General features: G+C 33.6%; 1 protein-coding gene across 1 annotated transcript in view; it reads left to right on the top strand.

The window, feature by feature from the left end:
• Window positions 1–12,960, top strand: part of cnc (NFE2 like bZIP transcription factor cap-n-collar) — a 36,186-nt gene that overhangs the window by 6,913 nt on the left and 16,313 nt on the right. Inside the window, exon 2 of the mRNA XM_088047408.1 lies at window positions 12,742–12,933. Within this exon, the coding sequence (XP_087903534.1) occupies window positions 12,742–12,933 (192 nt within the window). The remainder of the gene's footprint in view (window positions 1–12,741; window positions 12,934–12,960) is intronic.

Here is a 12,960-nt window from a genome sequence, read left to right as displayed (position 1 = left end):
TAAACAATAGCCGTTTGACAAATGACTTTTTCGAGTTATGGGGTGGTCAGATAAGAGAATGACAAATGATGTTGAGACAGGTCTCAGTGCGGTGTCTTATGACTCCGACAGGACCACCTTTATACAACACGGGTACTACACAACCGCTACTATTAATATTTTTCTTGGAGACTGTCGGTTTCTATTAAAATCCAAGTGACAGGGAAAGCTGGACCATGATCTTATCTTTCATTTGTTTCGAATTAAAATTACAGGCACTCATTAAGCAAGGTCGGACTTTTAAGACATTCCCCGTTACTTAAGAATGCTAATAAAATAATTTCCTTAGATAATGTAATCTTGGACAGTTGAAGCTCCCAGATATTTTTGTATGATTTTATCTATAGCTGACAATAGCTGCCGCCAATTCGTGAATCACTAGGCTTTGTGTTGGGAAGTGAGCGGTTTTAATGTATTGTTATCTTTCAAAAGCACGGTGATGGTAAATGATTTTCATGGAACTTTTATGGGCCATTTTTAATGGAAAAGAGGAATTGTATAACGTCGGATTTGCTGATGATTTTATCACAGTGACAAAAGAAAACTGCTACGAACTAAATTGAAAAATTTGCTAAACCGCATTTAGGCCAAAAAATCGAATTATAACATATTTCTACTGCTGTTTGTAATATATCTTATCAGATTATCACGCCACTCAAAGAATACATAGTTTAAACATTAAATTTTTCTGATTTTTACGCATTCTAGGAAACGACGTTTGTTGAGAATAAATACAGACAAGGATTATTTTTATTGGTTAAATTGTTTAATACTGGAATTAGTTTGAACTAGTTTTAAAAATGGATTAGAGGTGACAAATATTGTCACCAGGTGCAAGAGAATTGTTATTAGCTGATTTACAGTAAAAAGTTTTTAGATTAGAGCGAGATGTGCAAATATTTGGAGGTCGCTGACTAACCCGACCACGTTAGAAACACGCTGAAATGATTACAATTCTAAGATGCTTGTAACTGATTTCATGATTTCACGCAAGACAAATTAACTCTTTTCTCCAGCTTATTTCAGTATGTTCAAAATATTTTAAGAAACCCCGAATTACAAAACCTGAGAAGCGCAAATTTCAGTTATTTTTCCGGAAGTGACATCAACTGTTTTTTTCCAATCCAGTTAATAGATAAAATAATTTTATATTTCTTTATTCAACAACTTGGTAGCGATTAATCTGAGAACATGAGTTGCATTTCAGTATTTTAAGTTTTTGCCATAAAAGTGTTTACTTTTTGTTTGTACAATAAACTACAGGGTGTTCGATTTCAATTTGAATTGTTGAACGTGAATTTTACTTATTAGAAAAAATGGCGAAACAATTCTTTTGATATTTATGTTGTTTCTATAACCGATATTTCTGTATCTCTGCCGAGATAGATAAGGAGGTTATCTCATTAAGACTGCATTAAATTTAAACTGACGTCACTTCATTTAACTTGGAATTGTTTAAGACACTTACAAAGGTCTGCGTCAAAAATGTTTATTACACTTACCTTTGCCTTATTTGAATGGTGTACAAACGGTCACCAGCTGACTTCTAAGCCAAGTCGAATAAATAAATGCATGGTTCAATAAATGTCGACCTATTTAACAGCAGGGGCTTTGAAAAATGGTGGAATTACAATTAGTCCAACATAATTAAAGAATTCGTTTCGAAACTAAACTTTTTCACGTTCAGTGACGCACCGATTATTGTTTCTTATCTTCCCTTAAAGACTATAAATGACGTTTATCTGGACAAGTTGAAATGACAGACGTTGCAACGACAAATCTTAAATTAACTCGCTTGTATCGCAGATACTATCGTGGCAATCAAGAAGTTTATTCAAAAATGGAGTACGCTACTAAAGAATTTAGTGAAAGGTGCTGTCTAATTGGGAATATTGATTGAAATAAAATGATAACAAAACCACTCAGTTTGATTTTAACAAATCCGAACCAAACTGTGATAACAGTTGCACAAAGAGTTTCGTACCTATTGACTCTTTTAGTATTTGACACGTGGAGAAATTGTGCCTATTTTCAACGCGAACTTTTAGTTCTAGAAATGAATATGCAAATATTCGGGCACTGTGGTAATTCATTAAAATTGTTTATACACCCAATGCATTGTCTTCATGTCATGGAGTGGCTAATACCCAAAAGAAAACACGTGAATTACTCATTCTTCATGGGAAGTGACTTTTTCGAGGGCTTGGATGGTAAACTCCGCGTTGGAATAAATAAATTTCATCGATTGCCAACACTAATTATAATCAATTATAAATTAAAAATTATAAAGAGCTAGAAGCTTGCAATAATCTTCTGACGTTTTTAAGATATTTCTCTGTTGGTGTGAAATTAGCTTCAGTAATACTAGGCAATAAAATGTTGATAACCGGTGGTTTTAGAACTTAATTCCAAGTTATCTTTGCTGAGTTATCTGGTGTTTTATTACTTAAATTAATTATTTAAATCTGATTTATGATACGGATGTAATACTGAATTTGTCTAAAAATCTTGAATATTTGTTTCCTTCAGACATTGAAGTTTTTACTTTTAGTTAATTCTGTGTAAATGACTAATATTTGAGTGTATATAACAATATAACAATTATAGTTTAAGATAATTATAAAATCTTTATGGTTTTGTGTAATTAATTATAGATAGTCGTACGTCGTACTTGTTTTTTGTATTTTTGTTTGAATTTTGTAAAGCTCTTGTTTTCGAACAAATATTGCACAAGTTGTGGAGCGGAATTTTTTTGAGCCTTTGGTAAACCTTTCAACACCTCTGTGAAGGTTCGACTGTAGCGGGTATTGTTTGCGGCTTATCACTTTTCCTTTCTCAAAGCGTTTTTAATACCAGTTGCTCAACATTTTCCAATAAGGAAGTTGTCAGATATTGGCGACGCCCAATCGTCGTTCGATTTTGTAAGCTCGGTGACATATAATATGTATTTGTCTGTGGGAGAAAAGCGCCGCCATAGCAGTGAACCCCAGTGGCGGCGTCAGTTTCGTCGGTTTTCCCCCGGAGATGCCGAAAATTAGCTATCGATTATAGCATGCGATAAGCGCTGGAATTGTTAACATGTTTGATAGCGATATACAATGGAGGCAGTGCGCTGAACGGCGCCGAGTCCCAATAAGCTCAAGTCGTGGCCACGGAGCTTCGACAGACCCGACAGCCCCAGTCTGATCGTGCTGTTCAAAAGTGGCCGCTGATTGGTCAGCATTGATTATGTCGGCGGGTTCTTTTGTCAAGCCGTCATGCTTCATTTCTTGCCGTCTGCTGACCTCCGGACCACTCGTCTGCTCTCCTTGTCTTCTGATTTTTTATCCCCATACCACATCTTAAATTAATTATTGCTTCATGATGGCCACCACAAAACCCACTCGAGATAGCCGAAAGCTCGAAAAAATCCATTCAAATCGCTTTTCTTCTGATCTATGATCGACTTTACAAAAAACAAGGTTTGTTTGTCTGTTTCCCTGGATTTTCGAGCGACGTTTCAATCTACCAGTTTGACGTTTAGGTGGTATTTAATGGAGTTTGTTAATGTTAACGCCTTGTTGAACGTAATTGGCGTTTTTACTCCGACAATTATCCAAATCGTGTCTTATTTTTGACGTATTCCCAGAAACATGAAAAGCGAAAATGTTTTCTTCGCGTTGACAATACACCAATTTTATTTGCCACTTTGCATGCGGTTTAACAACATTGTTAACTTCATTCCAATTATCGTTTTTGACTAACCAACGACAAACTTCATGCACAATTTTATAATTAAACGTTTTTAGACCATCTTCAAAACAACAGCTGCACGTGATGGAAGCATCTAATAAATATCATTCTCTTAATGTAAAGCATTTTTCATGCCTGCATGATCTGCACTTTACGACACTTATATCACGTCCATGTCGTCACCTTTGTTCAAAACTTTTACGCCTTTTTATTATCAATCACTCTGATCCATCACTTCAATCTTTCTTTCATCCAAAATTGACACGAACTTCTTGAAAACCAAGTTTTTCTCGAGTAACATTATTTCTAAATAGTTTTATCCAAAAGTCCCTATATTACTCTATGTGCAAGATATCCTTTTTTTGTGGCAATTTTGTCATTATTTTTATCAGTAATGTTTTATGCAGTTAATGAATTTTTCATGTGAACGATCTAAACCATCTGTATGGTATTCATTAAATAAAATTGGTTTGAGAACGCTTTTACAATAATTATCATTTGCAGTATTGTGTTGAGACTTTCATATAGCTAATGTGTCATTTTCTGGCATTGCGAATGTGAAAATGATGGGTTTATAATGTTGGAATTTTCGAAATTGATGACGATTGGGCAATCGTGTTGGTAATATTTTTCTTAGAAATTGTGGACTTTTAATTTTTGATATTTAGTTGATCGGGAATGAATTTAGTGAAATAGAAGTGGAATGCGCTATTGAAAGGATCGATCGATTTTGAAGGAAAGCAATGATGAATGCGAGTGTCATGAACTATTCAAATGTACTCCGATCCAAGTCTTAACCTTTACGTCGTCTACAATGGCCGTTTCTAATAGTTTATAACAATCTCATTATTCATACAGCGTGAACGCACGATCGGTTTCATATCGCTAAATTAGAATCGATTAAGAGAGTATCTAGCAGGAGGTCAGGTCCCGATGGACCCGCCCGTTTTGCGGCTTTCTCGAACAGGGAGACCGTTCTCTTCTATCGGCTATCTTATATCATTAGCGGTATCCTAGCAGGGCGCTTTCAGGCAGAGCCGGACTGGGATTTGCGCTTGAATCCGGTTCGTTACCGTGGGCTTTGTTGGTCGGCGCTTTCGGCAATGAAAAGGATTTCTTCCTTAGGGAATTGATGGGACTGGTGGGAATCCCGATCGCCATGTTGGTTGAAATCTCAGTGTAGCGTGTTTGGGCTGAGGCCGTCTCTGCATTGTTATCTGTAAATGCTCTATGTATGCATGTATGCATCAGTCCTGTGGCGACAGATGATAAATGATACTTCTTAATAGGAATCCAGTTCCCTGTGAATTGCTATATCGACCATCTTCATTGGTTAAAAGCCTAAGCGGCCCTTCTCTTCTAACTTTAATCAGCCAAACACCAATCGCTTCATTTAATAAAACTATCCCGCATCTTCGTGCTTCATGTTTTCTAATTAACTTTTCCTCCCCGACTCATTAACAAAACAACTTTAATTGCGGTTTTGTAATAAAAAATCAAAATTATTCCACGCATATGCAAGGCCTGTAGATAAAAGATAACACCTTTTGTCACGCTAAACCCGTGATTAATCGTCCTGTTATTGTAATATTACAATTATTGCCTTGATTGACATTTAATTTTAATCCTACATCAGAGCCGTTTTACAAAATTTCAGGTGCGGTTCATTTTTATTGTTCGAATCACGTTTTTATACCGCCAGACCAAATAAAGGAAATGGGGCTTTTTGAAAATATGGCGACTTTCCCTGTTATGAGATGAAATGATTCCGATCACTGACGGCATTGAAATCCAATTATCAAGATACGTCCACTTTTCATTACCAAGAACGCGCTCATTTTTCACTTGACATAATTCACGTATTGTTGAAGTGTCCCGGCTAATTAAACGTTGAATTTTTATATTTGTGTTACCATTTTTTTAACGTATCGCTTTCATATTATTTACCAGTCATCACTTTGAATTTATTATTATTACCGATTAGGTAAAGGCGAGTTGAGAAAGACTCTTGACAACCACGCTACTTTTCTAATTATGCACAAATTAATTCAGTATCTTTCATTTACTTATTATTTAATGCATGTATGAAGCCCACCAATTTAGTTAATCTAGAACAATATGTTAATATATTTTAATTTGGCACACTATAGCTGCGGAATTTGCAATTCAGTAGTGTGTTTATGCGATGTTGTCAAAGATAATCAGTGTATCAGTCAAATTAACTATGTAGTTGACAGTTATGGAAGCGATAAGTAAACTCAAAGTGTATTTGGCAAAAAGAGAAAAGACGTATCTGATATTTCAAATGGCGTCAACAGGGACGTTTAATCGCTTTGATTTTACATTTTTAATCTACCATGGTGCAAAGATATCGCCGCGGTTTCATATGAGAACAGAATCTAAAATTCTGTACGTCGTCAGGTATCTGTCAAGTTGTGCTGAGCAGTTTTGTAATGATCCAGAGATAACAGTAAATTATTTCTTGTTGCGGCGTTTATATCTTTGCCTAGATGAGAACAAAAGACAATTTGAATGTTTTATAATTTCCTATATGATTGATTTATTATTTAAATGAAATATTTAGTTTCAAATATGTACAGTTGCGCCGCCACTTTAGTAATCTTTAATAATCTTTAATATTTTATCGAACCCTGATTGGTCAACTTTACAACCTTGTTACAAGAAAAGCGACAGAGAATTTTTTTACTTACACCTTTTTTTGTAACCAATTTGATTCTCTAGGCAAGATTTGATGTTTTGCTTACATAACATATTTATTATTTTATGCTACAAAAGCCAATGAAATTCAACAGCAAATCCAAAGTTTCACTTCTTTCATTTCGTGCGTTTTTTGTTATCAACATCCAATGAAGTAATTCTATTTTGTGCATGATTTAATTAGCTTAGAAATTCGTCCAATAAACAGTTTTGGACGTCTAGCCAATGAATGGATAGTTACGATCGAGTCGATTGTTTCGTTGCGTTTTTGTAATAAAAAACACTTTGATAATGATAATGGCAGCCAATGAGTTAATTTTGTTTGGGTTTTATTACGATTTCTCCATTTTGTGACGAAGAAAGGGTGGATCTTTAAATAAAAATTCTTAAAATTGGTCTATTTTGCTTTAGAAGTGAAAAATGTACCTAACTTGGAATCAGAAGGACATTCCACTTAAGAAATGACTTTCCACTTCTTCGGTTCAAATTTTTTACAGAATTTGTTGACTAGTATGAATTCTACATGCAAATTCCTAAAAAAAACAGCATAAAAAATTCGAGTACATATTATGTATTTTAGGATTCCACTCCTTTTTGGCGAATACGTCTTAGAACAAGTGTGTCTTCCAAAGGTAGTCTTATTCGGTAGCTTCCAAGAACAATAACATCATTTATTGATATTATTGATATTTTTACGGTAAAGTGTGAATTACAAACATTAAAATGTTCGATTATCGGATCAACTTTGCACAATGGATGTGTTCGATTTATCCAGTTGCGAATTAGACAGACGTAAATTATTGTATTTGGAATTTCAGTTAAAATAAAACGATTTTTCGATTTTATTGTCTCTAAATCGAAAAATGTGTCTTTCTGCATCTACTTTATACAGTTGCGGCGACTAAATAGTGTTCACCTAATTATATGTAGTAGGCGGTTTTTGTGTTTTTTCCATAGTTTAAACAAGTTTTGTACGTCAAAATAATAGTGGCGTATCTAAAAACACAAGTGACGGGATTTGTTCCTGAAGACCAAACTTCTTGAGATTTAGCAACGCGTCTAGTTTTTGAGCATTATTTAGGTAAACTCTACGTATACTGAAATTGATTTTACAGTTGCAATTGACTTCGAATTTCGACACCTTTTTGACATAAAATTAATAATTGGTGCGCCACTGCGTTTTTGTCACATTACGAGAGAAAAATCTAGACTAGCGGCCGCAACTGTACATAAATTTTAAAGTAAGTATTACTTATACGTAATCGCAAAATTGCTGTATTTAATTTGAAGCATTTATTTATTATAAATTCAAAAATTGGAAAAATTATACACAAAATGTTGAAATTTTTTCAATTAAGTAGGTTTTTTTTTTAAACTTATAGTATTCGGATAAAAGCATGGCGATACGTTTCTCTTGTAATTTATCTAATGCTAAATTGAGCCCGAAAAATGCACAGAACTATAGATATTGCTATATTATTGTCATTATCTTATTGGTACTAGTCTGAAACAATTTCCTAGTTTTTGCTCTTCCGTCACCTAAAACTGCAAGAGTCGAAGCATCTACGAACCGCACTAAATTCATTTGATCTTCATATTGGATTATTTAGTATTATAATTATTTGTGCTTTAGATTCACTGATATCTACTTATTAATTGATTTATACAAATTGTAAATAGTTTGGTTAATAAAACGGTATTCAGCGTAATTCCGAGTTCTTTATTCATCCCGTTAAATCACGACAGTGAAGTATTGTCCTAAAGGTGTGAGACTGCGCCTGTGATTGAAGATAAGTATATTTAAGCTTTTGCTCGATAATGTATACAAAAAGGTCCAAAGAACACTCAGACAAGCTCGCCAATGAATATTTCGGGATTTGTTTCGTCCAGAATGTTTTTTTTCCTCAATTTTCTATCTAAATTTCGAAAATAAAACATATCATGCTTACGAATGCCTAAATTGTTAAACATGACTCACCGATAGATAATTTACCGCCAATTCTACGGAGTAGAATTCTAACTAAATTTTTATCAAATACTACACTGAAATGACGATGATGATTTACAATATCTGGAATGAATATTGATTAAGATGGTCAAGATAAATGGATATTCTCTAAATATCGGAACTAAAATAATTTTGGAAAAGTTGCTTAGGCCATCTTTCCGAACTACGAACAATTTAGAGTCAATTTTACGGACCGAAGACTAAGTTTAACTAAATTTTTATCAAATATACCACAATGAAATGACGTAACAATATCTTGAATGAATTTTGACTAAGATGATTAAGATAAATTGATGATATTGGGACTATGCGTACCACTAAAATCTGATTAAAACACTAATTAAATTTGATAAGCTGTTCCGAATCTTTCGTTATTTAATAGGTCTAGCCAGAATCATTATAAATGACAATTTGCGGACTAAAATATCCAACATAATATCAGTTATCAGTTTAGCTAATACGAAAATTGATTATAACAATTTCCAAGAGCTTAATGTGTCAATTTTTGTGAGTATTATTAACAAACTGGCGCCCTCTTGTTTATATGTACTCAACTAAATTTGTTGTTATATTATTGTTATCAGTTAATGTTATAGGAGGATCCTTGATAAGATATCTATATTAAGTTAAATAATTGTTGATTATTTCTGATCATAAGTGTTCTGATTTAACCAAAGTATAAGATATCTACACTTTTGTTTGTTAATTTTCAAACAATAGTGTAGCTCTTAGAAAATCGTTAATTTTTACGAAACATTAAGTAAAATTGCATACTCGGCCAATTGGGTGCAGTTTGTGACACCAAAGCGATATAAATTAACTTAAAATAAACTTTGTCTTATCTCGAACTGCGTTCTTGATTAGAGATAAGTTGTGGCGTTTGTAGGAATTTGTAAAACGTTAAGTCGTTTATCAACATCATTGTAATAGTTATTGCGTTTTTAGGATTTATTTTGAGTGAAGGGAACAAACTCGTTGACATAAGCGCAGAATTGATCTGGAACTGGGTGGAAAAAGATTGGTTAATGAGCAAATAGAGCAGTTTCGACCAATTAAATCCGGGGCGAGTTATCGAATTAGAAAACAATGTAAATTGTATTCAACAATACAATGGCAAACAGTACTTAAAACGACTGTTTGTTCGAGCAGCTTTGTTTTGCTTAAGACACCAGTAATGAGTTGTTTGACTAATTCTTTTTAATTATTTTTTTTCTTAATATTACGATATGTTAGATTGCATGTCAAGATTATATCCTTTTGTAATTACAGCACTCCGCCTAGTTGGAGTTTATTATAATTCGGATTTATTTTTGTTTAACTTTAATTAACTGTCTTGAAATATTCCAATGAATATGTAATGACTTTCGGATTTCTAACCACCCTCTTAAGGTGGACTATTCACGAAAGGTGACGTTTTTATTGTCGCTAAGGGTCTGAAGGGTTTCACAGAAACCGCTGTGAAATTTCGCATTGTGCTCTTGCTTCCACTTGAAGATATTGAAATGTTTTTGCTAGGATTTTTGAAGAATCCATGGCGTTGTATTAATCGAACGAAAAGTGTCTCAATTGTCGCCATTCCAAAATAAAAACAATGTTGCATTTGTGAAAGAATTTTATAGGACGTCGTTCTTCATAAAGTGTAAAACGTTTTGTGGTTATTTCCTCTTGTGCAATAGACCTAAACCGTCACAGATCAATCGAGCTTAAAAAGTTCCTTACAAAACGGAAATCTAACAAATTTTTATTAGGTCGACTTTTTGTTGGAAAAATATTAAGCGTTTAATAGTTTTTTCGCGCTTTGGTTATTCCTAACCACGCCGATTTCGTTTTGTCGTCGATTGAGCAAGGATCAATTTTTGTTCAATGAATTACGTTTCCGGTGACAAAATGTCGATTCTTCTTCATTCCAAAAGTTGCGGCTTTCACCAAAAACATTTTATTTTATTTGGCATTTGTGTAAACGAACTATTGTAAATTAATTAAAACGTCCAATTAGATAAAAACACAATAGGAGTGTTTATTTTATCTCGGCCTGACTCAAATTTTTTTTGGCCTTGTGGCTGTGAACTTCTTATCTATATAGAAGTAGTAGCTATAATTGTGTACAATGTGAAGTGGGTAACATTTGCCGAAAAGTTAAAAAGATTGTTTCGTCTAAAAACCCGCGAAATTGCTATTGCGATAGAGTAGTAAATTTTATTATCAGTTGAAATGTGACTAAGAAGCGAGCTTAACGAATATTATTCGCTTGTTTTGTGTAATTTGGATGAGAAGTAAGTGATTTCTAAATATCGAACTTAAACATAAAGAAATTATTTTTTACGTCTTGTTAAAGTAAAGATAAAACGGAGTTTATTAATGTGCGCGAATTCGTAGGTACATAATAACGGATAAAATGAAATAATTAGGCTATAAAGTGCGATTTATAACGAAAGATTAGATTTTTAGATTTGATATTTCATAAATTTCTGTTAGAAGAAGGAACGCTTTGTGAAGAAATACAAAATTATTTCGCTCAAAACTACCATAAATCTGTTGAAGCCTCTAGATTCCCAGTAATTAAAAACGGGCGATTTTTTGTCGCATTGGGACGGACGCAAAATTTTCTATTTGCTCGAATCATGACTGTTTAATTTATATTTCAAACGTTATAATGATGAATTTGCTATTGAAACGATGAAAAAATCGAAAAAGTAGGCGTTTTCGGAACCTTAATGGGGTGTCCAATTTTTTATAAAACATCTGCGTGCCTTCCCACTATATTTAATTTTAGCCTGATGGATATTAATAACAAAGTTATTTAGTTAAGTTAGTTAAGTTAAAATCCGGGTATACGGGTTAGGTAATTACTCAGAAATAGTTATCAGAAAGAAAATACCGAATTTTTAATATTGAAGTAATTGAAGTAAATATTCGTAGAAATCGCGGCTTGATAAAAAGTTGATTGATTTGATAATATTATTAAATATTTGCTTTTATTTTCACGCTTTGAAATTTGCAAGAAAAAACTAGTTCAGACGCCACAGTTTCGTTTATTTTTGTGTGTAAAAAAATTAGTTAGACCGCTAAAGTTTCGTTTTATTTTTGCGTTGACCACTAAAAATCAGTTCAGTTTTCTTTCAATTTTGTCTAATTGTAGAAAAACCTAAAAACAGGCACCTAATATATTCGCTGTAGAAAGTTTCTATTTCATGCTGTCTTCATTCAACTAGAAAAACAGTGATTTGAAAAGTGGGATAATTGCTTTTGTGATGATTTTCAAATAGTGTTTTTTGACGAAACTAGAAAAAATCTGTACGCTTCTTGCAACGTTAAACGTGTGTAAAATTTGAGAATTTTCGTTTGAAACAACACAAATAATAGCGAGTGATAAACAATTCCAGGCGTTTCGTGGCGCCGCTTGAAGTTAATTGGAAATAATGGTCCGAAAATCCATTTGAAAATTTCCGAAACTTATTCAATTTCCCTCAGTAACTGCGAAAGTTTCGTTTGTAGGGTCTGAAAGTTCCAGACATCGACGCACGTTCCTGAAAAAGAAAAATGTAATTATCCTTTAAAACATTCTAGATGGATTCGTGTCCGGGTATGATTCTTTGATAACATCCGAATAAAAAATCGTTGCCGGTTATATGATTAAACTGGGAGGAGCATAAAAGACAATGGGTGTTGGTTAAGTTAACAGTAGGGTAACAGGGAAACCAGAACCACACCTTGGTCTCCCGCTTGGTTGAACCAGCCGTAACCGAGTCTGCTGGAGTTTCAAGCCGCCATCTTGTCGACCTGCGGTGATAGAGCGCTCCTTTTACTTTTTCATCATGTAACTCATGCCGGGCTTTAATTTCGTTCGTATATTAAACAGGTGTTGTTTTGTTTTGTTTAGCGACGAATATGCCGTTGATTAATGGTAAATTCTATTCGAACTCTCCTAATTATCTAATTATTTTAATTGAGCTGGGGCTCTACGAACAGCCGCCATTTTTCGCTACTTTAATTAAATCTCAACTCTACATCGATTGAACGAAACAAACAATTTCAATTAAGTTTAATTGTACTTTACCACAACACGTGCTTTTATCTAATATTTGAATATTGCACAATATTTGAGATAAAACTGTTTTGTTCCTTTCTAGTTATTGTATTTACTCTACGACTCTAGAAATTAAACGTAATCAGTTGAGTTTACTTTAGGGTTTTGATGAGATGAGTAATTTAGGCAATTTTTTGAAAGTTGGTTTTCTTTACAGGACATGGATTTGATAGAAGTTTTATGGAAGCAAGACGTGGATTTAGGGTTTTCTCTTGATGTTGCTAACGCCAAGAATGATAAATCCGATCCAGAGGTCCAAAATGGTTCACCATCATCATCGATTTCCATGGAAAAAGAAGACTTTGAAAAATTGAAAACACTGAAAGCTATCAACGATGATAATGTCAAAGTCAGTTCGTGTGTTGTTTATCGGAAT

This window comes from Gnatocerus cornutus, chromosome 10 (assembly GCF_029298725.1).
Source record: "Gnatocerus cornutus isolate USDA-ARS CGAHR chromosome 10, icGnaCorn1.1, whole genome shotgun sequence".
Classification (NCBI taxonomy): Eukaryota; Metazoa; Arthropoda; class Insecta; order Coleoptera; family Tenebrionidae; genus Gnatocerus; species Gnatocerus cornutus.
Note: the sequence above shows the minus strand (reverse complement) of the source record. Positions and strands in the feature narration are given on the sequence as shown.